Raw genomic sequence first — 24,629 nt, 5'->3', positions numbered from 1 at the left:
GTGAACCTACTTTTTAAGCCTTTGTTCTATGTCTAAAGGAGCTCTGAATCTCCCTGGGAGAAAACCCCACAAACAAGCTTTGAGACCTGGAGGGCAAGGCATTTTCCTTGGGCTAGTAACAGGCAGGGAGGAACGCTGACTGCTCATAACTTTTATCCCCCGATCCCAGGGAACCCCTGCCACACGCTCCCTGAGAGTAAGACTTGTCATGGCAACATTCCCAGCAGGTACGAGGCAGCCCTTACCTTGGGCCCACTGCGGGATCTGCAAGGGCTGGTAGCCTTCCGAGAACAAGAACATGACCTTATTGGCTGTGGCCCCAAAGGCGATTCCATAGGACCATCGGTTACTAAAGGAGCCCACGAAGTCCAGAGGTCTGTGAACGGGAGAAACAGCGCGTGAGGCCAGACCGTGGCTCACTCCGGCAGTTCACCTCCAAAGTATCAATCCTACCCTGAGAAGGGATTATCGGGTGGTGAATTATTCATTTCAACTGACATTTTCTGAAGCCCTCAGGGCCAATTCTGGGGGTAAGAGTGGATTCAGGGTACTGAAGTGAGGAAGACCAAAATCTTTGCCCTTGAGGAGCTCCAAGTCTTGGGGGAGGGGAGTGGCGGGAAGGATACAAGCAAGGACAAGAAACAAAACAGGATAAGTTGCATCTATGAGAATGACTCAAGAGACCAAAACAAGGAGTATGTGCTTGACAGGCCTGGGGCAGCCTGCCCTGCGCCCAGCCGCTAGGAGAGCCCCAACATCCCTGGGAGGGTCCGGGTAGCATAGGCCATACTGGTTCCGTGCAAGCATATCTTCCAAGCCACAGCTGATTGGACCAGGGGGGTGACCACCTGACTCTAGATGAGCCAATCAGATGCCTGCTCTTGTATTTTGGGTTTCTGACCCTGAGGACATGAGCCAGTCAACTGTTAAAATTCTGTTCTGGAAAGTCATGCCAAGTTGGGATCAGAGTTGGTGCTAAAGGCAAGTGGGGGTTTTAGGGAAGCAAAGATCCTAAATCAGAGGATAAAGTCAGACAGCAAAGAGGACAAAAATAAAATGGTACTGAGGGGCTCCGGAGAGGCAAGAAGGCAGGAATAGAATTAGTCTCGCAGAGATGCCCATCTCAAGAAACCCAGGGGTCATGAGGCCGGCCTTGCCAGTTTCTGTGAAATCCCTGTAACTTTATAAAAATTCTTTCTTTTCCTTTTACAGAAACAAGCTTTACAGGATATCTGTTCCTTCTAACCAAAATAGTCCTGTCTAGATCAAAGTAAGCAACCGCATCTGGGAAAAGAGAGCTTCCCGTCGAAGTACCATGGGAAGTGAGCTTTGATGAAAACTCAGGGGGCACTAGGAGCAATGCATGGAAGCAGGGACCGGGGGCCAGGATCTGGATCTCACCGCCTGCCCCCTTAGTCTTGCTCATCTTCCCCTTCAAGGCTCAGCTCAAGGAGCACCTCTTCCCGGAAGCCCCCGCCACCATCATGCCGACCACTCCCAGCAGGCCCACCTAGTTGCCGCCTTGCCGGTGTCCCCTCGCTGGTGTCCCCTCAGCCCTAAGGGCATGTCCGTGTTTCTGCACACCTCTCTGCACTATTGTTTGTCTAGGAAATGATACCCTCCAAGGACTGAGTACCCAGCACAGAATCTTGAAAAGAGGAGGTTCTCACTATACATTCACAGACACGCATTTTGTGGACGTGAACCGAATTCCGTCAGTCCCACCTGTAGTACCTCAGAGATATGTGAGACTTCAGACAGACGGCAGCGCGCGCTCTGCTCGAGTCAGACACACCGTGGGCAGCAAATGAAGAGCTGCTTGACAAACTGCTGTGCCACGCACATGTGAGGGGCTTCCGATGTGTGAGGACAGTGGGCCAGAACGCCTCAGAAAAGCAGGGGTTTTGATGGCAAAGTGGCCAGGGAGCAGACAAGTTGTGCTGTTATCAATCGAATTCAAAGCAGTTCAACATGACCCACACAGAGCTCCTACTTCTTAAAAAGTCCCACACCAGGCCCCCGCATGTCAAATGCCCATGGCAGAGTCTGCCTCCATGCCTGAACTAGTGTGGCTCAGGCCTGGGAATTTGGGAGTGGCTGACCCTTCCAGTGGGTGGTATCCAGAATCAGTCTGCCCCTAGAGCTGGTACAGGGGCTCCCTGGACTTTGCAGGGGGACTTGTCACCCTGAAGCCCTAGGTCACCACTAGCCTTGGTCTCGACAGCCTGGCTTCCTCTCCCTTCTCCAGAGCCCAAGGTGGAGACAAGTGTGTTCACATTCTTAAGCCTGCTTAAGCTATGACACCAGGGGAATCAACGTGACCTCAGTGAAAGCTCTTGTCACCTGTTAGCTGTGTGGACTTGGGCAAGTCACTTAACCTCTCTGAGCCTGCGTTTGCTCGTCCATTACATGAGGATAAGAACCTCCAGCATGCTAGGCTGGCAAGAGGGTTCATCCAAGTAAGGTTAGGCAAAGCAAATGGTTCAGGGCTTGGGTCACGGTCACTGTGCAATAACTATTATCTGCTTTATCATCATTATTATGACGAATTATTAAAGGGTGATGTGGCAGAGATACGAACGATTAGAGCTTAAGGAAAAATGTAATAAGGTGCAGAGACTCAGGATGGCAGAGCCAGCAAGGGCCCAAAAGCTGCCTGGTCCAGCAGGATCTCCTGGAGCATGACTCGTGGGGCTGTCCCAGCATGAATGCTTGCTGCTGCCGGTGACCGACCGAGAACTCTCTTCCTCCTGCTGCCCCAAGGCCACCATAGTGCTGGGTGTGGGAAGGCCCTTCCCATAGTGAGCAGAGCCTCCTTGAGACATTTTAACCACACCTGGGCAGCCCTGGGTGCTGACGCCACACTGGCTTGGAGGCCAATTCTGAACTCCCAGAGCTGGGTTTGGCTGGGTCAGGGAGGGGAAGGAGGGGTGGAGAGGAGGCAAGGCTGGAGTGTAACAGGGAGTTATCCTGGCCTTACAATAGGTGTTGACCCCAAACGCAGGGATCCCCAAGCTGTAGTAGTGATCAGCCCTAGCTCCACTCACATGATGATTTCAAAGCGGTTCCCCGGGAGGTGAGAAGCGTCATCTCTCTGCTTACGGTGCTTTCGTCTTTGGAGAAAGGACAAGACCAAAATGATGAAAAGCTATGGGAAGAGAAGATGAGCTTGTCAGTGTGCACACTCATCCTCAGCACGGCCCTGGGGCCTTCCCTGAAAGAGAAGGTGTGGGTGAGCAGAGGGCGCAGAGTGACTAACTTCTCAGACCCCCAAGTCAGGGAGCTGGCTGTATATACCCTTGAGCTTCCAGAATGTTTTGTACTGAGCTTTCCTCTGTGTTGCATGTCGCCCCCACAGACTGACTGAAGAGAGACCTAACTTCTCTGAATCTCCATTTCCTCATCTGTAAAAAGGGGATAATACCTGTCAGGTTGCAAATCCTTCTTTGCTTTTTTTCCCTGCTGTGGATTCAATCATATTCTCAACCCTTGATGCACTTTGTCTCTCCCCCTTTACCAGAAACCTCTGGAGAATGGTCTACACTCGCTGTCTTCATTTCCTCACTTGCTCTTCAACCCCCGAACCTGGCTTCACTCCTATCCATGGAAACAGCTCTGGCCAAAGTTGAAAATTACCATCAGTCCAATGGAAACTTGAAGCCCAAATCTGGCTTGATCTCTCAGCCGCGTTCCACAGCGTTGACCGCTTCCTCCTCTTAGAAAACACCCTCTTCCCTAGGCTTCCATCAACCATGCTTTTCTGAGTGTCCTCCATTAGCTCTCAGCCTCCTCTGCTGCATTAGTCTTTATTCCACCACTAAAGTCGGGAGCTCCTCACAGTTCAGTCCAAGGACCCCTCCTCTTATTACTGGATCCTCTCACCCACGTCTGTGCTTTCAACAGCCACCAACGCACAGAAGACTCACGCTTGACTCTTCAGCCCAGACCTTATCCATGAGCTCCTTAACTGTTCATCAAACTACAGAGTTGGCCTTTCTTTTTGATGTGTTGAAAACTTCTTAAATTCAGTCTGTCTTAAATGGAATTCATGATTTACCTCCCTGCCCTGTTCCTTCAACCGCCCCAAACCCTGATCTCTTCTGGTTCTCCTTAACTAGTGAATGGCAGATACTGCCGTCCTTCTGGCTGTGCAGGCTAGGAACCCGCGGCGTCCTCAACTCTTCTTCTCCCTGACTTTATCCAGTGCATTACCCAGTCCTATTACCTTACCTCCCAAATGCCTTGAGCTGACCACCACCATCCAGGATGAGCTAAAATCTGCAACCATCTCCTCTCTGGACCACCTCCAACCTGATCCCCACAATGTGACCAGAATGATCATTTCAAAACAGAAATCTGATCACACCAGCCTCGCGCTGTTAACACTCCAGTTATTTCCCACTACACTGAGAATGCAGACACCACTCCTTCACACAGAGCCCCACAGGGCTCCACCTGACCCGGGCCCACCCACCTCCCAGATACCTCCACCTCACCTCCCCACTCCCATCACACCAGCCCTCTCAGCTCCTCACACTCTCCATTCCCCTCCTCCACAGGGCCTTTGCACATGCTCTGCCCCCTGCTTGAGAGGCTCTTTACCACATCTCCCAACAGACTTCACCTGTAACACTGCTTCCTTAGAAGAGCCTTTTTTGACTCCCCTAAAAACCAGTTTCCTTGATTCTTTTGGCCCTAAAAACCTTCTTCTGCCTGCTTTTTTGGTGCTTAATGCAAGAGAGCAAGTCAAGGAAATTCAGCTGATGTCTCTCTGCTGACCTATTCAGGCCTCTTTGGTAGTCTGTGGATGGGAGTGACCCAGTTCCCCTCCCTTCCCCTGCCCTTACTTACTGATGGGATGAGGGAGTAATGGAGGAAGAGCTCCAAGTCCACCGAGCCGACACAGGTGCTGTTTAGCTGCCTGGTTCTGAAAAACAGCCAAAACCACATTCACATCATGAGTCACTGCTGCAGTCACTGACCTGTCAGCCTTGAGCATCACTGACAGGAGCTCGGCTTGTACCCCACTAAGGTCATCTGATCTTTTTTAACTTCGCTTCCTCAGGGCCAGCACTGCCTACCTACGACGCGTCTTCCCTAACTGGATTCATCTTTATCCATATTTCTTTCTCCAGCTTGATTATCTACCCAATGGTCTTGCTAACCGGATCTAACTTTTCTTTCTTTCTTCCTTTCTTTCTTTCTTTCTTTCTTTTCTTTCTTTCTTTCTTTCTAAGTTAATTAATTTATTTTTGAAGTAATCTCTACACCCAACATGGGGCTCAAACTCACAACCCCAAGGTCAATAGTCATACACTCCACTGACTGAGCCAGCCAGGCACCCCTAGCTCCTTCCTTTCTTGATGACACAGTCAGGGGCAGATTCAGGCTCTGTGAGGCCCAAGCTTATCTAATGTGGACATCCTTTTCAAACAAAACTATGAAATCGTCTCACTTTTTCGTATTTTCAGGAAAATGTACCGCCACGTAAACACTTAACTAAGGTGTCCCCTCTCCCCCGAGCCTTGGAAGGGCCCTCCCTGTGCGGCGAGCTGGAGCTCCGCTAACTTCACAGGAAAGCCGTGGGCATCTGGACCCCCGGCTGGGGACCTTGTCCTCTCCAGGCTGCAGGAGTGAGATGCTGGGGCCTCAGGTCTAAAACACAACACAGCAGTTCCACGACTTCTCTTGACAGGGACCTTCTCCTTTCTGGGCTCCCCGATACTCTGTTCTTGCTGCTTGGACTCCATTCCACCCCCTCTGTGCCCTCACCGGCACCGCAGATCTGCGCTGACTCTGTGTCCCCCCACCTGCAGCGTCCGTCCATCTGGCCATCTCCAGGCCTCCTCCCCCGGCCAGCTCCTGCTTTTCCCTCAGAGGTTTCAGGGAAGAGCGCTCCTCAGGGAAACCCGTGAGCAGGGCACCTTCCCCTGTAGTTCTTTAAAACCCCAACATTCCCAGTTATGTCTAACCACCGGTCTGAAAGATTCTAGAAATGGTGGGGAAGGTGCGGGAAGCCAGGTCGTCAGAAATGTGATAGAACCGTAAAGGTCACACTTCTGCTTTTAGGAAGGTTCACGGAGCATGTAAGTCAGTCTCCCCATCCCATACGAAACCCTCAAAATGACAGAGATGTTATTTAAAAAAAAAGAAAGGACAGAAAGAAAACTGAGATATGTGAAAGCAAGAAAGAGATCTAGGAGGGTCAGAAACTACAAGAAGACCCTGAATGATGGAGAGCAAATGGGGTTACAGCAAAGAGAAGCATGAGCATGGGACACCTGGGTGGCTCAGTCGGTTAAGGGTCTGCCTTTGGCTCAGGTCATAGTCCCAGGGTCTTGGCATCGAGTCCCGTATCGAGCTCCTTGCTCGGCAGGGAGCCTGCTTCTCCCTCTCCCTCTGCCTGGCGTTACCCCTGCTTGTGTTCTCTCTCTTTCTCTTTCTCTCTCTGACAAATAAAATCTTTAAAAAAAAAAAAAGAAAGAAAAGAAAAAGCATAAGCCAAGAAGGCTGCAGACTGTGGGGCCACACACAAAGGCCTCTACACCCACAGTGCAAGAGGGGAAGCAGGCAGGGGTGCCAACAGCCCACTGAATGATGAACTGGGGTCTCACAGAGACCCACCTGTCCTCCCACCTCTGCTGACCAGCCAGGACCAATGGGGGTTGTCCCCAGGAAGAGCGTATATGGGTCACAGAGAGAGAGAGGTAGAGCTCTGGATCATAGGTGGTCCTGCGAGGGACCAGGAGCTTCACCTTCCAGATGGCCAGCCCCGGCGGCACCCCACCTAGTGGCGCCTCCCCCTCCAACCCGCCGCCCTGACAGCAGCCTTAGGACTAGCCACCTTCCAGAAAGTGGGGACCCCAGTGGCCACTTGGTCACAAAGATGAGCACACAATCAAGAGCCATCAAACATTTGAGGGAAGATTACACCACAAAAGGGAGCGAAAAATTCAAGAAGGGGGAACCTGTCCTTGAGGAGACAAAGTGAAGACGGAACCTCTCTGAGGTCATTACTACAGGAAATCCTCCATAAGAAGCATGAATCTAGGAGGAAGTAGAGGGGCGCAAAGAGCGACAGCAGGCAAAAAAATTAGCAAAACTTACTGCTAACCCTGAGCACAAGATTTTAAGTAAATATACATTTAAATAATTACATAAATATATAAATATATATATAAGATATACATGAAGATATATCTATTGAGATATAACTACCTGGATATATCCTATATCCGGATACAGGATACATCCAGTGTCCGGATAGATAGATCTTTACCTGTAGATAACATTCTTAGAAACACAAGGACGCGAAAGACCCTCTGGAAAAAAAGTGGAAGAAATTATCAAGAAATAAGAAAGAGGATTCTAGGAAGAAGGAGAAGGATTTAAAAGCAACAACCAAGAGAGGAACGAGTGAAATATACTGTTAAATATCAGGGCGCCTGGGTGGCTCAGTCGGTTAAGCATCCAACGCTTGATTTCGGCTCAGCTCATGATCTTGGGGTTGTGGGATCGAGCCCCACATCCGGCTCTGCACTCAGCACAGGGTCTGCTGGAGATCGTCTCCCTCTCCCCCTGCCCTCCTCCCCACTCATGCTTCCTCTAAATAAATATCTCGGTGAGTAGTTATTGTGACACACAATGTGTGAAATCCAAACCAGAGGTAAAATACCAGGTGATATCCCACAGGGGGGAGGGGCTGGGTGGGAACAGGTGTGGACAGAGAGGAGAGAATAGCACCATCCCACTCTCCTGCTCAGCAGGATGATGGAGAAAACTGTTTTCTTTTTCTGGGCATTATAAGAAAAACGCAGTTCAAAGTAAGTATGTTAAAAATCCACAGGTAATTGTTGGAAGAATAGAAATACAGTATAATCCTGTATATTAAAAAGTATTTATGGAAGAAAGAACATTCAATCGCTCCAACAAACTACAGGAAGAGAAAAAAATAAAATCAAGATTAGAAGAGAACTGCCATAAGAACAAAAATGTCCAAAGAACAGTAAGCCACCAACAAAGAAGATAGAAATTTGCAATAAGTTCTTAAAATTCCAACTAGTACTAAAAGTAGAAATTAAGATAAAATGCTATCTTAGCTATTAAATTGGGAATTACTGAAAATGCTACCCAGTATTACTGAAGGTTAAGGCAAGTTACTATCCATTTACTGGTAGTAAGAGTGTAAACTGCTATAACCATTCTGTGGATTAATTTTGCAATATATACACCAAGAACCTTCCAAATACAGCAATTCCACTTCTAGGAATTCTACTTCTGAAAAATATAAGCTAAGGAAATACTCAGAAAGGTGCCTAAAGACATGCTCAGATTCTCTCTCTCTCTCTCACAGGTATATAATATTTGAAATGTAATATATGCTCATTACAAAACACTCATTACAAAACACCCAAAATACGTACAAATGTGTAAGGTAGTAAAGAAAAGTCCTTTCTCCTTCCATAACTACAGTGTGAAGCAAAAATGGGATCTGACTAAACTTGATTTCTTCATTTAAGCAAGGAAAGAAAATGTATTTACTAAGGAAAGGAAATTTCTCATGTCAGTATATACAGACCCATCAGACTCTTCCGGATGGGTGACAGCCCACACAGATTCCCCAGCTGGCCTGTCTCCTGCTCGAGGGGCTGAACCGAGAGTTGGTCTGGCAGCAGCGGGCAACAGGTGAGCTCCAGGACGGTGGACAGTGCAGCTCTCCAGCTCACGAGCCCGCAGCTGTGGAGTCTGGCCCCCTGGGCTGCACTTCCTCTCCAGCAACCACTGCTGTGAACACAGGAAGCCTACTGCAGGCGAGCCGAGTTCGAAAGCCACTGAGACCCCTTCCTGGCAGGTCCAGGGCTGGTGGGGCAGGTGTGCTGAAGGGTGAGCGTCTACAGGGCAGTGGAAAACAACAGCCCCAAATGTGGAAGACCCGCTCTCCACGGATGAGGCCTTGGAAACGTGTTGATGATAGACTGTTCAGTGAAAGAAAATTCCTTCTTGATCCCAAGTTGTAAAGAGTGGACATCTCTGAGTAGTAGGATTTGAGATCATTCTCCTGCCTTCTCATGATTTTCTTCTGAACTGCAGTACACTGAGATATGCCGCTTGACAGCTGTGTCTATCTATCCGAGGGTTAAGAACAGTGTCGGCACAAAGTAGAGGGAATAAACACGTGTTAAACGAATGAGCGCGTTGCTCTGTGATCAGGGAAAAAAACTAAAGGTTGTCCCTAAGCCATACAACACCATTCTGAAGTGAAGATGTGTGTGAAATCAGCATAAAGTGAAAACATGCAAGGTCTGTGGTGGTACAAATTACAAATCTTTTGTTAATTACGCAATTCTTAATAAAATGCTGCGAGGGCCACTGCAAGGCGAGCTATGCAGCTGGTGCACCTAGAGTCTGGGTCATCCCAATCCCCAGCTCCTTTCTCCAACAGTTGTGGGGGCATCTCTGTGCTCCCACAATCCTTCCGCTTCCTTTGTCCCTACCATTATCACTCTATAGAAATAAGTGAAACATATGATGAAAGCTTTCCTTGATGGATGTCAATTATGTGTCGCCATGACCTCGGCAATCTGCTAGTTTAGATTATCTAATCTTTGGTAACTTGGGACGCAGGCTATGTTATCCCCTTTCTAAAATGTGGAACTGAAGCCAGAAGAGGCTTCACACCCCTGCCCAGGAGAAGGGGAGGCTGCCCGTCACCACCTCCCAGCCCCGCCACTGGTCCACAGGGCTCCTTAGAGCTGCTAGAGGTGTCTGGCCTCCCAGCCTGTGACAGACTCATCTCTGATTCCCAAGGTCAACCCAGCTCCCTGCTCAGAGAGGCTCAGGAATATTTGTTAAATTTAAGAAACAAAACAGAAGATCATAGGGGAAGGGAGGGAAAAATAAAACAAGATGAAATCAGAGAGTGAGACAAACCATAAGAGACTCTTAATCACAGGAAACAAACTGAGGGTTGCTGGAGGGGAGAGGGGTAGGCGGATGGAGGAATTGGGTGACGGGCATGAAGGATGGCATGTGATGTAATGAGCACTGCGTATTATGTAAGACTAAGGAATCACTGACCTCTACCTCTGAAACTAATAATACATTATATGTTAATTGAATTTAAATTTAAAAAAATAAAATAAATATGAAGAAAAAGAAGAAATTGGCACGGGGGAATGTTGGATCTATGCATTTGGGCGAGGTAAGCTCCCTCTGAGCTGGTTAAGCAGAAGAGTGCCTTCCTCATGTCCCAAACATCACATTTTCAAGAGTAAGTAAATACTTTAGACCAAAAAAAAAAAAAAAAATCCAAGGCAACTTCGCTCAAGAAACTGAGGCCCAGAGAGGGCCAGTGAGCAGACAAAGTCAGGATGCCCAGCACTATTTCAGGCATAGTTCGGTGAGTTCAGGCACCGGCCTCCTCGTGGGTGGGCAGCAGCAGGACTGCTCAGTGCAGAGACGGATTAGGGAAGGAGGAAGAGGTGTGCGTGTGTGTGTCTGTCCATGCGTGTGTGTCTGTGTCTGTGTGTGTGCAGGCGCCTGCCTGTCCATGTGATTCCTCCAGCAATGCAGTAGTCTGTGTGTTGGGGTGTCCGATTCTCCTCATGCACAGCCTCCCTGCGATCCTGCCTGAGAGTTCGCGGCAGATCTCGCTGTGCACGGGCTGGCTTGTACCAGCTTGGGACCGTCAACGTTTATCAGGAATTTTGCCAGCCAGTTGTCCAACACCACCAATGTTAAAAATTAAATTATATAAACTCGTCATTAAATAAGTTGTATTAAAAAGAAAGGTAGTAAAGACTCAGAACCCATCTTTCTAATTATTTTACTGCCGTCTACGCTTTCGAGGTTATTTACATCCATCGTATCCGCAGGATGGAAACTATGTGAGGGCACGCCACCGAGCATCTCCTCCCGCACTCAACGTTCAGCGGCAGCACGCTGGGAGTATTTACATCATGTTGGGAATATTTACACCACGGAAATAGGCAAACACTACGATTCAGGGCTGGCTGTATTGTTTTGTAGGTTTTCTATAAAGCGACAGAGAAAATGTTAATAATGCAGATTACATTTAAACATATGTTTGTAGCCATGACATGGTGAATAGCCAAAAAAAAAAAAATTGAGGAAATATTCTTCCAGAATTCAAAAACCCCTATCCTATTCATCTTAGAAATAGCTTCCGTCAATTGATGAACAAGTGAAGCTCTGATCTAACCCTTGTCTTCATTGTTTCACATTTGTCTTACTCATTAATGTAAATAAAATGATCAAGTAACATTCATGTCGAAACTATGCTCATACATCAATTGCAGGTTGGCTACAGATAAAAGAGTTCAGCAAAAATCAATGAAAGTGCTCCGTGAGAATTAACAGGCTGTATGGAATCTGTAACAAAGAACATCGTGTATTTCATCATTTCTAAGTTGTGTGATACACCTGTTATGTCAGTACAACGTATGTCAAACATGTATTTTTTTCCAGAGAGCCAGTTGTTACACATTCCCTGGCCCACCACTGGGCAGATGTGGCCCTGGCTCTGGGCATGGGCAAGAATAATGAGGATGTTCGAGTTTGGAAACTGATGTTGATATAAATTATGCTTTGGGATAAAGAGAAGTTTAGAGGAAAAAACAAGGGAGGGAGCCAGTGCCCCAACCTAACCTCTTCTCCCATGCTCTGCAAAATGAGAAGACTGGACCAGTTCAGCGTTTTTATGTTTTTTGACTATAAGTCATAGTTGTGGTCAAGTATACACACTATAGCCATGACCTAGTTCACACGTGTATGTGTGTGCACACATGTAAAACATATTTTCACAATACAATACCCTTCATATGCACGGTATCCTCTAGTATCTGATTCAATTCTCTTCATTTTGTTCTGGCCCATTCCATTTTGTAAAATGCTGGTCATAACCACTAAATTAATTTCGCAGCCCACTAATGGTTTTCAATCAGCTCTTTGAAAAAACCCTGGCTACGAAGTGATCGTGAGGGCAGGCCCCTCCCCCCCATCCCTGAAGGCCTGTGACTCACGGCACCTTCCACAAGCGTTTGTCCTTGCACCGAGGGGTTCTCAAACACCAGGCCTTGCTCCGATGTGTAATAGCAGGTGAGATCATCTGGAAACTCTTTACCTCAGGCCCTTATCAGCCTGCCCTTCAGGATGTTGCACCCGCCTGCTGGCCCTGGCTCATCTCCCTGGTGCCAGAGTCTGTTACTCGGCGCTCCCCTGGGAAGGACTCCCCCAGCTCCTCAGCCACATGGCTCCCCGGCTCTCATCACCTGTGTTTCCTGTTACAGGCGCCTTCTTCAGGCCTGAGCCTCCCTCTCAGCCTGGGCTTTTCCAAAGTAAGAAATTTAAGCTTTAAGCTCTAACCATCTCCCATTCCAGGCCTACCCCCAGCTTCTGACTTGGGACAGGTACATAACAAATCCAATTCGGTGCTGAATGAATGAATGAATGAAAAAGGCAGGAAGGAAAGAAGGAAGGGAGGGGAATGAGAAACAGCACTGGGTGTGGTGGGCTTACATGTGGCACAGCTGTGCCCTGTCTCTCATCCACCCACTCATGGAATCACAGACTCCCACCCAGTCACCAGAAGGCTCTGGAATCCAACACCTGCGGATGCTTGAATGCCTTCTAGGACCCTCCCCACCACATCCACACAGGCAGCCAGGATGTCTCGTTTGGGCACTTCCAGGGGCGGGCATCCTCTCCTCCACAAAGCCAACCCTTCCGTCTCACTGAGTCAGCAGGGTCTGGAGAGAACTGAAGCCAGGCAGACCTGAGAGCCCGCCCAGCCCCACTGCTCAGCAGCTGTGTGACCGTGGGTGAGCCATGCCTTCTCTGGGCCTTACTCCTCCTCGTCCTGAAAGTGGATCTAATGTCTCCCTTCCAGGCTGCCTGACAGTGAGTCAAGTGCCCGCCTCATGCTCAATGAAAACTGATGTTCTTTTCCACCCCTTTCCTGCTTTTGCACAGCTGTGACCAAAGAAAAGGGTTTTCCTCCTGCTGGGCTGAAAAGGTACTCTTGCTGGCTGTGTTTCCACCTCCTCAGACCCCAGACCCTGTCTGTTCCTCTGTCCCTGGAGTGTCTGTGGTCAGCCCTTCTCAAATCTACTGCACGGCACAGCCTGGCATCCCTGGCCTCCTGCTAGGCAGGGGGGTGGGTATCAGAGACTCCCCTGCCCTTGGTCACCTGACCATGCAATGGACTGAAGTCCTTCACCCGGTTAGCCAGGAGCCACAGTGGCTGCCTACACTTGGCCCCGTGACCTGCCTTCCACTTCCCTGCTGTTGGCAGGGTGACCCAAAGTACAGCACCTTTGCCCAGAAGAGCGCTGCTAACCTCCAGAGCCTCCAGCTTCTGAGACCCTCATGTAAAGACGACTGGCCGGGAATGACTGCTTCAAGGCTACCCAGCTCTGCTGCTAAGTGCCGTGGCTCCTTGGGCTCGGAGGACCCACATGTCTCAGTCTGGTCACTTGTGAATCAAGAAGGTTGAACTGCTTGAGGCACTGCCCACTGTCAGCAGCCAGCCCACTGCTGGGAAATGTCTCTTCCTGGGTCTGCGCCCCCACAGGATGGGGAACTCCCTGAAGGCTGGGACCCTTCCCATTCATCTCTATGGGCCCGGCTCCTGGCCCGGCAAGTGGTCCCAGCAGGTGCTCACTAACATTCCCTAAGTGGGTGGAGGGACGGCTAGCATTTCTCGGGGCTCACTGTGCACCAAACTACACTTTAAGGCTGTACATTTATTAGCAAACTTCGCCCTCATGACAGCCCTGTGACAGAGGCCCTTATTATCACCCCATTTCAGATGAGGAAACAGAGGCACTGAAATGTCAGGAAGCTTGTACAAGCCTACCCAGCTAGTGAGTGGAGGAGCCACCAGGATTCGAACCCTGGCAATGTGGACCGGCACATAAAAACTCCCTGTCACATTCTAGGACTCTTCAATGTCTTATTCTGCACCTGTGGCCAGGGCAGCCTGAACATACTTGGACGAAGACTGGAGACACACAGGGGCTTGTGAAGGGTTGACCATGTGCACAGCCTTAAGAGTTCCATGGGGGGAAGCCAACTTCCTTCACACCTGAGATGCATGACGAATGATCGGCTGTCTGGAGTGGCGGGAGCGGTGGGGTTGCTCGCGGAACCAGACGGGTCGTGGGATTCCGTTATGGAATAGGCTTGCTGAATATACTAGTCCCTCTTCTTCTGTATAAATGTGTACACTTCCAATTTTAAAACTTAAAACTGTTTAAATAAAATGAAGGCCATGACTATTGTAAAACCCACACAGGTGGCCACCTTGCGGATGATCTCTGGTTTTCTTCCCAGCCCCACTACCCCACTTCGGGCCTGCCTCTGACAGCCTTTCCAGAAAGTCGTATGTGTCTTCTGTCTGCTTCTCTCTTATTGCCTGTTGGTTTGTCTCTGTCACTTTCTGTGACTCTCTGAGAATCAGGGGAAAGCTGTATTATAAAAGACACGTACACGCCCTGTTTTTATTCCATTTCTCCCCAGGGCTTCTGTCTTCTCTGCGTCCAAAATCCACCTCCTTCTCTTTTGCCTTGACTACTCCCATTCATTTTGGCTTTGCTGTACAGCTGGAAATGGTCAGCTCTGGGTCAGTAACCTCCTTTAGAGGGCGTGTAGGGAGTGTTTGCATGCTCATGTGGGACCTCAGATCTGTCTGGAGAGAAGAGCCTGGGATCTGGAGTCAAACACCTTGCAACCTGGGGTCAATCATTTCTCCTCCTGCAGCCTCGGTTGCCTGTCTGCGGAATGGGTGGAATGCCAGCACTTGCCTAGATCATGAAAGAATGGGTCTGGATGGTGCATTGTTAACTGAGGCCTGCGTCCCCCTTCCCTCCAGCTGCCTCCCTAAGATGCTGTTCCACGAGCTGCGGGTGGATTCCAAGCAGCAGCCTGGCCCCCAGGGGGCCCTGGGGCTCTCTCCTGGGGTGGCACCAGCATTATTGAGAGACACAGAAGCCATTGTTCCAACGAGCTGGACATCCTGGTTGGATGCCCCGGCTCCACCAGTGTCTCGGAGAGACAGAACCAGCTCGGCCAGGTGGGGAACAGAGCTCTCTACTGGGGCACAGGGACCCTGGGATCTTCGCCAGTGCCCAGCTTTGGACGCCGCAGGATAGAATGGTGCTTTACATCTCACACAGCATTCTCACTCCCACGGTCTTGCTGGACCTTAGAGAGCAAGGTGCAGAGAGAGGCAGTCACTTGTCCACAGGGGGACTCCAACACAGGCACCAGCTTGAAGCTCCGAGGTTCAGAGATGAGGTGTTAATAGGCCTTTCATGTCCTCATTCCGTTTTCTCCCCCTCCCTGTGTCTACGTCTTTATTCTCTTTATTCTCCTCTGCTCCACCTCGCAACGTTCCTGAGTTTTCTACACAGCTAGGAATGGTCAGCCCGGGTGGGTGCGGATGGGGTTATTTTCACCCAGTCTGAAAGGTTCAGAGAGGGTTACCATGAAAAAAATTGGTGACTGAATAAGACAAAAGCCCATTTTTCTACTCCCTACCATTCCTAATTGTCCGATAAAGCAATGTACACTTTCACTTCTTCTCACTTAATAAAATAACAATAATAATAGGTACCGTTTGTTGAAGGTTTATCATGTGCTAGACACTGGGCTACCGTCTTTAAAGTTATTATGTCACTGAATCTTTCACAACCCGTGCAGCGTGGACTCTTATTCCTGCCTCATGGGTGGGAAAACTGAGGCTTTAGAGAGATGATGTAAATGTCCAAAGCCACTCAGGGAGTGAGTGGTAGAGCTGGAATGTGAACGCTTCTTCTATGTTCTAAACAGGAAACACACTCACGCATTAAAATTACACTAAGACACTGACAAAGGCTCCGTGTCGGGGGTCCTCAGAGAAGACAGTGACCCCGACTCTTCACTGGTCGAACAAATCTGAACAACATGCTCAGGCCTGAGCCCGGCCCTGTGAGATGCCAGCCTGGGTCCAGGGCAATGACCATGACAAAGAGGAGGTCCTGGGAGTGGCACCTGGAGGCTGTGACTTCAAAAGAATATCAGGGGCCCAGAGGGCACAACAGCCCCAGGGGGTGGGTCACATTCTCTGGGCACAGCCTAGACTTTGTTCTGAGTCCAGACCATACAGCTAATTGCCTGCCTCCTGGTCATCTCATTTTGGATGTCCCACGGCACACCAGTCCAGTGTGTCCCAACTGAACACTCCTGCCAACCTGCTCCTCCTCGGGGGTCCTCATGTCGGGAATGGCCCCGCCAGAGACCCGGAAGCACACTCTCCAACACCGCCTGGTCAAGTCCGGTCAGATGGACTCCCCAATCCCTGCTGAATCCAGACACGTCTCTGTCCCCCAAGCCACTGCCACCATCTAGGCTACCCTCACCCTCATCCTCGCCTGGACTTCACGGTAGAATTCCTGCCACGTCTCACACCTCCTGCACTGCCCCCCATCCATCCTCCACCTGTGACCAGAGGGACCTTCCTAAAATCCACATCCAACTATACTCCCCTGCTCCCTCTTAGCCTGAGGAGCCCAGCTGGAGAGAGGGGAAAGGGACGAGCGCCCTCTGGCTTCCTGGTTCCTGTCCCCCAGCATTCAGCTGACTCCCCTCTCTGTCCACCTGTCTCCAGGCCACCCTCTTATCTGCTTCCTGTCCCATGTCCTTTCCACCCCCTGCCCTTAGCCTCCTGCCCTCTTTCCCCGTGCCTGGGACTCCAGGGACAGCTACGCCCTGCTCTTCCAAAGTTCACATTAAGCCACTTCCCTCCTACAGAGGCCCTACATGAGTACCTGTTTCCACTAACCAAAAGAAATCCACAGGGGATTTCCCTTTTATGAAAAAAGGCCAAAAGCAAAAACAGTGTTCAGCATGTCTTACAGCAGGCGGTACGGAAGCAGCAGGGGCCCCGGGAGTGAGATGGGCCCCCGCCGCACTCCTTCCCCGGGAAACACACTCGGCATCTCCGTCGAGCCGCCAGAGCTCCCAACTGTGTGAGCGCCGGTGCTTTATCTCGATTTAGTTTGTGCATCCGTTAGCAAGAGGTGTCCTAAGGTAACAGAAAAGCCTAAGAGAGGTTACTTTTTGGGTCTGGGAACACTCAAACATTTTTCTGCATAATGGCCTTACAGCACTCTGTCTTCTGAAAGGTTTCATGGTGGACAGCGGGGAAACCTGTATCTGCTTTCCCAAGTGACCCTCATCATCTCTGTCTGTCCACAACTCCTCTTCTGCCTCTCCCCCTCCACAGCGCCCCTCGACAACCTAGCCAGACACACCAGGACACCAGAACGTGGCAGTTCTACTTTCTGTCCTATTTTGGGCTAGTCTTTTCAGTTCTTAGATCATTTAAGATTAAATATTTAAGTTCCAATGATTTCGAGTGAGAATTCTTGATTGCTGGCATTTGGACAGGACTGTCAGATCTCGAAGTCCTTTCACATTCCCTCCTCGTGTGATCCTCCCAAAGCTGGGGTTAGGCAGGTCCGGTGTTATTACACCCGATTTATAAATGAGGAAACAGGCACTCAGATTTTCCAGAAACTCAAAAGCCAGGATTCCAACTCGGCTCCTCCAACACCATCCCTGGGCTCTTCCCATTCCACTCTGGCTCCAAACTGAAGATAAACAGAAATCTGCTCCCTGACCCAGGAATCCACCCGTGGTTCCGGTCCACATGCCAGCCTCCCTACAAGTCAGCTAAAATGATGCCCTTCTGCCAGTTTCTACGAACTGCCAACATCAAAGAAGATAGTTGCCAAGAACATGTGGCTGTCCAGCACGGCTTGTCTTCAATCTGACTCCGATAACTCACCTCAAGTTTGTGGAAAGCATCTCGGTGAGGGAGCGGTGCCCGCAGCCCCAGTGAGCAATCTGCTTCTCTGGACTGTGCTTCGAGATTCTCCAGCCTCTTGGTTACTGACTGCTTCTGATATTCTGGTGTTCTGCCCAGTCCTCTTCACAGCACCCAAAACCCCAGAGAAAAGGCAAACATCCAGTCAAATATTTACCAGAGACATGAAAGCATGCAGGTGGTTTTCTTCCTTGTTTCAGAAGACAACTGGCTATTTTTCTGCTCTTCCTCCCCTTCTCCTGCTTTCTCAGGCAAAGCAGGAACTCCCTCCTATTTCCTCTCTCCTGGACACTTGCTATCTCTGTTAGCCCCCTCGGGTGGGCACGGGGCCCTCTGAGCTATCAGAACTTTGCCCAGCAGCTAAGGCCTCTTTGGCTAGCTATAAAAATTATTATAGGCCATAAAGTAGGACTCCGTCTCGAGGCCATAAACTAGGAAACTAAGACCACAGGCTTCAAGATTCTTTTTGGAGAAGGCCACCCACTGCCGGGAGAAGCGGCGAGAGACGAGTTCAAAACTGAACCCCACCCACGCAGCAGAACCGGCTAGCTGTCCCCCAGGATTCCTGATCCCTTTCCGTAGAGTGAGGCTCCTGCTCGGAAGGACCTGCCCAGCCAGGGCCACACTCCCCGGGCCCTGGCCTCTAGGAACGGAGGTGCGGCTGAGGCTCACCCAGGAATGAATGGGAGCAGAGGTGACAGGGCTTACTGCTGCGCCAAGACAGTTAAGGAGCCAGTGTCTTTTCCACCCTCTCCTTCCCCATCTGGGGCTTAGAACTCCAAGGCCCTAAAGAAACGGGCCGGGAGGCGCCTGGGTCCCTGAATCACTTGGTGGAGGAATCTGTTCTCTGCACCAACTGTCCTCTCACACCCTGCACCGTGAGCAAGAGTTCAAGCCCTACGGTCGCGGGCCAGCGAAGTGCGGGCCTATTTGTGAACAGCCAGTGTCGGCCTAGCGGACGCGGCCCAGGACGCGGGGGACCTGTGAGCCTCGTGGGTCCACGCCCTTCGTGCTGAGCGTGCGAAAACGAAGGGTTAAGGAAGGGACGTGTACTAACAGGACCGGCCAAGCCTCAGGAAGCCCGCCGTGCGCACGGAGCGGCGCCCACGGCACGAGCAGCCGCGCTGGTGCCACAGGCCTCTGCCCCGGGCACGACGGATGCGACCAAACGCCTGGCCCAAGACAGCCGCTCGTAAACCACGTCAGCCTCTTACCTGTGAGGGGCACGCTGCCCGCAGGCCACCGGCCCCGGGGGTCCGACCTCGAGACGCAGAGCAAGAGCTGGGCGCTCGGCAGCGGGGCCGAGAACCCACGATCACGCGGACAGACGCCAGGACGCAAGGAGAGGCCACGTCCTGACGGGCCCGAGCGCGCCTCTCCTGCCGCTGAGAGCCAGGGAAGATTCCCAGCAGCACCGCGGCCATGGGCTCCAAATGGCCTCCCCGCGGAATGCGAACCAGCGCGCAGCGGCCCTCCTCCGTCGGCTCGCCGCCCGCCGCAGCGCCAAACCGGGCGACGGCAGCGCCACGCTCCCCGCCGAGGCTCTCACTCCCTCCACTCGGGCCCCGCACCCTTCGCCGGGCTGTGGGGGCGCTGCCTCCCTCACCTCCCTCCGCCAGCCCGGAGGCGGCGTCCCCGTGCGCAGCCACACATGGACGGGCCGGGGCGCCTCGTGGACGCTGGGAGGCGGCCGGGGAGCACTGCTCCAGGCTTCGCAGGAGTGAGGAATAAACGTCGCCGTGTTCGAGGCGCTACACGCGCCGGAGGCCGCTGCCACAGCAGCTGCTGCCTGTCCTCAGGGACACAGCCCCCTCTCCGGGGCCGCTGCCCGGGCGCCGGCGCTAGCACAGCGCAGCTCACGAGCTCCTGCCCCCTTCCGGCCTGGCCCGGGCTTCCTGCGCGCAGCACAGTTTGCGAGTTGTAACCCCTCCCTAAACAGCCTCGCACGCTCCTCTGGGTCTTCAGGGAGCAAGGAACCGAGATGCACTCGAAGCGCCTGGGGTTAGCAGGGTTTCCATGACTTCCCCGCAGGGGCTGGGGCCCAACCTGGCAAGGTGCTGGAAACTCAAACCGCTCTTGGGAATGGTTCTTCCACCCCCGTGCCCGAGGGCTTTCTCCTTCTCTTGTCTCCCTCCCTTTGGGTACTTTTGCTTCAGTCTCTCTATGGTTCAGTCCCTTTGCTTTTTTATAGTTTCTGCTCTCTCGTGGCTTCAACTCACTACTTGTCCTGACCATCCTGAGGAGTATCCTTTCAGCTTCTACCCCCACAGTTCACCCCAACTCTGCAGGGTTCCCTCAGTTCTAACTGCTACCAGAAAAGCTCTGTCCTGGTTTATCTTTCCCCCCCGCGAAGGTCATAGGTCAGTCTTTTTCTTCTGTCTTGGGCTCAGTCATACCGCCCGTGTATTACTTGGCTAGGGCTGCCATGACAAATACCACCGCGGGGGGGGGGGGGGGGGGGGGAGGGGCTTAAACAACAGAAATTTATTCCTTTGCAGTTCTGGAAGCTGGACGTCCAAGATCAATGTGTCAGCAGGGTTGGTTTCTACTGAGGCCTCTCCCTTTGGCTTGCAGAGTACCGCCTCCTCACCATCCCCACGTGGCCTCTCCGCTACGCATGTTCATCCCTGGCGTCTCTCTCTGTCCTAATCTCCCCTTCTTAGGAGGACATGAATCAGATTGGATTGGAGCCCACCCTGATGGCCTCATTTTAACCTAACCATTACTTTAGAAGGCCCATCTCCAAATACAGTCACAGTCTAAAATACCAGCAGTTAGAGCTTCAATGTAGGAGTTTGTTGGGGGACATAACTGAGTGCATAACACCCCTGGTCTAATCAGCTCTGCTGGAGCGGGAGAGGGTCACACAGGGAGCGAACAGACACCATAACTGACAGATTCAGACCATTTTGTTTGATCGCTTTACTCCTACAATGAACACGTTCTCCCCCCTTCTGCTTACCACCACCGTTCTTGTTCAGCAAGTCCTACCTCAGGCGTAGTATCTGGCATGAAGTGTCTCCTGGCCACCACGGTGTAATCTCGTTTCTCCTCGTGTGGCCTGCATCTCTCTTATGGCAAGTATCAGGCCTTCTTTATTTGCTATGTGACACATACGGATGGAGAAGCAGTCTGCTTCAGTGGTTCAGAGAGTGGACTTTGGGGCCTACTCCACTGTGAACTAGCTAATTCTGACCAAGTCACTGCTACCCTCTCTGATCTTTGGCTTAATCTGAGATAAGGTACACATGCCGGATGGTCACCTGAGGCTGAAACGCACAAATATGCACGAAGTGTTTAGGAGGGTGCCCCCCCCCACAGAAAGCACTCGGTGAACCTTAGCCATTTGGGGATGCCCACCCTCTACTGGCTACTGACTGAGTAGGTGGTCACATCCTGGTTCATCATGTCCAAGTCTCAGCTCCCCTCATAGATCACGGTGACTTGGAAGTCACGACTAGAGCTGGTTCAACGTAACGTCTAGAACACAGGGGAGGCCTTGTAAATGCTTATTCTCAAAACTGAAAAAAATGAAAGGAAAATGAAAAAGAGACACAGGAGGTTCAAGTCCAACGTAACTCTGTTACTGGCTGTCTGGAAACAAAGAAACACTGTAACTGTGTTTCCTCTGAAACCAGGCCCTCTCCTTCCCCGGAAGAAGCAGTTCTTGGTGCAGCCGAGCCACTCGGTTCAGAGGAAAGAACTGCAAAGCTCTTCTCCCTCCAGACACGTGGAGATACTATCTCCTCCAGGAGCTTCCATCTCCCAGGGGCTTCCTGGATCCGTTGCCCAGGTTTCAAACGGCTATTTTACATTCTTGGATTGTAATGGTGGTTTCCCTCAATTCTACAATTCCTTTCTTCACATCATTAAGGAAAGGTCATTATTGAATTGCCACCACCTGCCCTGAGAAGGCTGGGAAGGCAGCCACTTTAAAGTGGGAGAAAAGCTAAAACGCTTGACCTGAAATGCTCGAGTTCAGCAAAATTTCATCCACAGTAATAAGGACCCGTTTCTGAGTGGCTACAATGCTCCAGACATGGACCCTTTGAACGGGGAGGCAGCCCTGGGTCATAGATTTCATTTTCTCTCTCTCAAGCTTTGTCACTGTAGTGTTGAATCCAAACAAAGAACTTGACGTGTATTTGTAGAATATTTCAACATTTGATTTCTCTCTACCATTCTAACTTAGCAAACCTTTCTGAATATTGCTTCTTCTATCCAATGCACATTAATTCCTTTTTGAACTTTTGAGGCATTTGCATACTTGGACTGAGTTCATCCAGGTTATCAATAAAAGCACTGAATAGACCCCTATATAGCACTCCACTAGAGACCTCCTTCCAGGAGCCATGCAATGAGAGAGTGAGGAAAGACCCCAGGCGAGGCAGGCTCACTGTCTTGCAGCTCTGTATTTAGCAGGCTTCAGAGTTTGGTGACAGGCCAGAAGGGAATCAGCAGCGCATCACAAAGGCCGTGCTTCTTTCCTGAGTGTTGGGAGCTAATCACAGGGCAGCCTCTATTTATTCCAAACACATAGGGCTAGCTGAATTATGAAATTTAGAAACAAAAGAACCCAAATACCCAGATGGTCTAGTGCAACTTCATTAGGTAGCAATGACGACTTTCTGCAGCATGTATGCCCCTTGACTAAGGACAACTTTTCTCACTTTGAAAAAGAAGGAAACGAAACTATATATTCCAATCCTGCCCCTTCTCCATTGCAAACAAGCCTGGCTCCCCCTGCTGGCAGAATAAAGACAGACTCCTTAATGGGGCATTCGGCCCCAGTTTATCTTCCCAGAATAGACTCAACTCTGGATAAGTCCGCAGGAGACCTGGACTCACCTATCAGGTGCCACCCATTTCCCCTGACCTCGCCCGTTCATTCTTGTCCCTAACATTTACCTGTGTGCCAAGCAGTATGCCAGTCCCTGAGGATAGGTACTCTAGGGACACATCTTGGGCCCTCTTCCCACGTTGGCCAAGATCCTGGCTTGGGCTACAGTGTCCTCCCTGGGGAACGCTTTGGTGCTTTGCAATTGCTCACAGGTGGAACGCAGCGAATGAGATTACTGCACCAGAAGGCAGACTGGGACAAATTGCTGGGCTGGGGTTGCACAGGGACAGACCAGAGCAGCAGATCTGACCCTGCAAAGGCCATTTCTAGAGCACCAGGAGGGGAACCCATTTAAACCAAAGGCCAGCCACGTACTGGAAAAGCAGCTCTGTGCTGGGACACCCAGAGACCTGGGTCCTTCCCTCAGCTCTGTCCTGCAGGGCTCTATAACTTTGAACAAGTTTCTTTCCATTCTGTGCTGCAGTCACCCCCTCTGTAAAGTGAGGATGTCAGAAGTGGTCTCTAAAGACCCTTTCTTCTTACCTGACCCTGCTCAGATGTCACCTCTGTGAAGCCTTCCCTGATCTCCCTCAAGAACCCCATTGCTTCAGACAGACTCATACCTCTGAGCACGCAGTGATCATCGGTAGCCATTTCTGTTCTCTTCTCCTAATCCAGAGTGCTTTATGCAAGCACGTTGGTTCATCTGAATTATTAGGAATGATTGAACTAATGAATGAAGTCATTTCTAGATCTGTAATCCCTACATTGTCCACAAGGTGGCAATGTGCACAGGTGGCCGCCACACAAACCTTGCATTTGGTGGAAGCATGGGGAAAGAAGCTGAAGGGAAACACAGAGAAGCAGGGACTTTCCTCAAAGACTTATCCTCCGGCTCCCCGGTGGGTATTTCCTCCTCCCCACCTTTAAGGTGTCGGTCTGTCAGACAGCAACACATACCTGAGCTACGGGGCTTAGGCCTGGATTCCATGTTTCTAAACACCTACTGGCTCCTCAAGGCTCAGTTTAGAGAGCACTTTTTCCAGAAGGTGGACTCTTCTCCCCCAGCACTTTTCTGTAGTCACATTTACTGCACTGAAATTGCTTCCAACCTGCCTTCCCGAGGCCACCCTCTTGAGTACACCACGCCCAGCTTACTCATCTAACCCCCTGTGCCCTGTACAGGCCTGGCAAGCAGTAGTCGGCCCTCCGAGAGCTTGCTGAATGAAGAATGAATCAATGAATCTACAAATTAGGGACGTGATGGAGCAAGTAGAGCAGAGAATCATCTCCTCTCTTGAGAATAAGAAAAAACAGCTATCGTTGACCCTTGAACAATGTGGAAGGCATAGGAGCACTGACCATCTGCATCGCTGAAAATCTGCATATAACTTCTGACTCCCTGAAATGTGACTACTAATAGCTTTACAGTTGATCAGAAGCCTTACTGATTGTGCCGTTGACGGACACGTATTTTATATGTCCTATGGATTGAATACTGAATTCTTACAATAAAGTAAACTAGAGAAAAGAAAATGTTATCAGAAAAATCACAAAGAAAACACATGGTACTGTGCTGTAAAAGAAATCTGCGGGGCACCTGGGTGGCTCAGTTGTTAAGCGTCTGCCTTTGGCTCGGGTTGTGAACCCAGGGTCCTGGGATTGAGTCCTGCGTCAGGCTCCCTGCTGAGCAGGGAGCCTGCTTCTCCCTCTGCCTGCTGCTCCCCCTGCCTGTGCTCTCTCTCCCTCTCAAATAAATAAAATAATTTTAAAAAAAGCAACCTCCATATAAGTGGATCTGTACAGTTCAAATCCTCATAGTTCAAGGGCCAACTATACATGTCTATGTTGACACCAGCTCGGGAAGAGACCAAGTACCCCTTAGCACAATAATGATACACT

General features: G+C 50.6%; 1 protein-coding gene across 2 annotated transcripts in view; it reads right to left on the bottom strand.

Moving 5' to 3' along the window:
- Positions 1–24,629, bottom strand: part of LOC113260431 (stimulated by retinoic acid gene 6 protein-like) — a 58,095-nt gene that overhangs the window by 29,578 nt on the left and 3,888 nt on the right. Inside the window, exons 1-5 of one of the 2 annotated variants that reach the window (XM_026506189.4) lie at positions 19,102–19,461; positions 17,849–17,990; positions 4,852–4,927; positions 3,048–3,148; positions 246–376 (exon numbers count right to left, since the gene is read on the bottom strand). In XM_026506189.4, the coding sequence (XP_026361974.2) occupies positions 246–376; positions 3,048–3,148; positions 4,852–4,927; positions 17,849–17,868 (328 nt within the window). In that variant the 5' untranslated portion in view covers positions 17,869–17,990; positions 19,102–19,461. Of the gene's footprint in view, positions 1–245; positions 377–3,047; positions 3,149–4,851; positions 4,928–17,848; positions 17,991–19,101; positions 19,462–24,629 lie in introns of those variants that run through there. The other variant, XM_057313612.1, reaches the window with a different exon arrangement.

The sequence above is a fragment of the Ursus arctos genome, unplaced genomic scaffold (genome assembly GCF_023065955.2).
Source record: "Ursus arctos isolate Adak ecotype North America unplaced genomic scaffold, UrsArc2.0 scaffold_18, whole genome shotgun sequence".
Taxonomy (NCBI): Eukaryota; Metazoa; Chordata; class Mammalia; order Carnivora; family Ursidae; genus Ursus; species Ursus arctos.
Note: the sequence above shows the minus strand (reverse complement) of the source record. Positions and strands in the feature narration are given on the sequence as shown.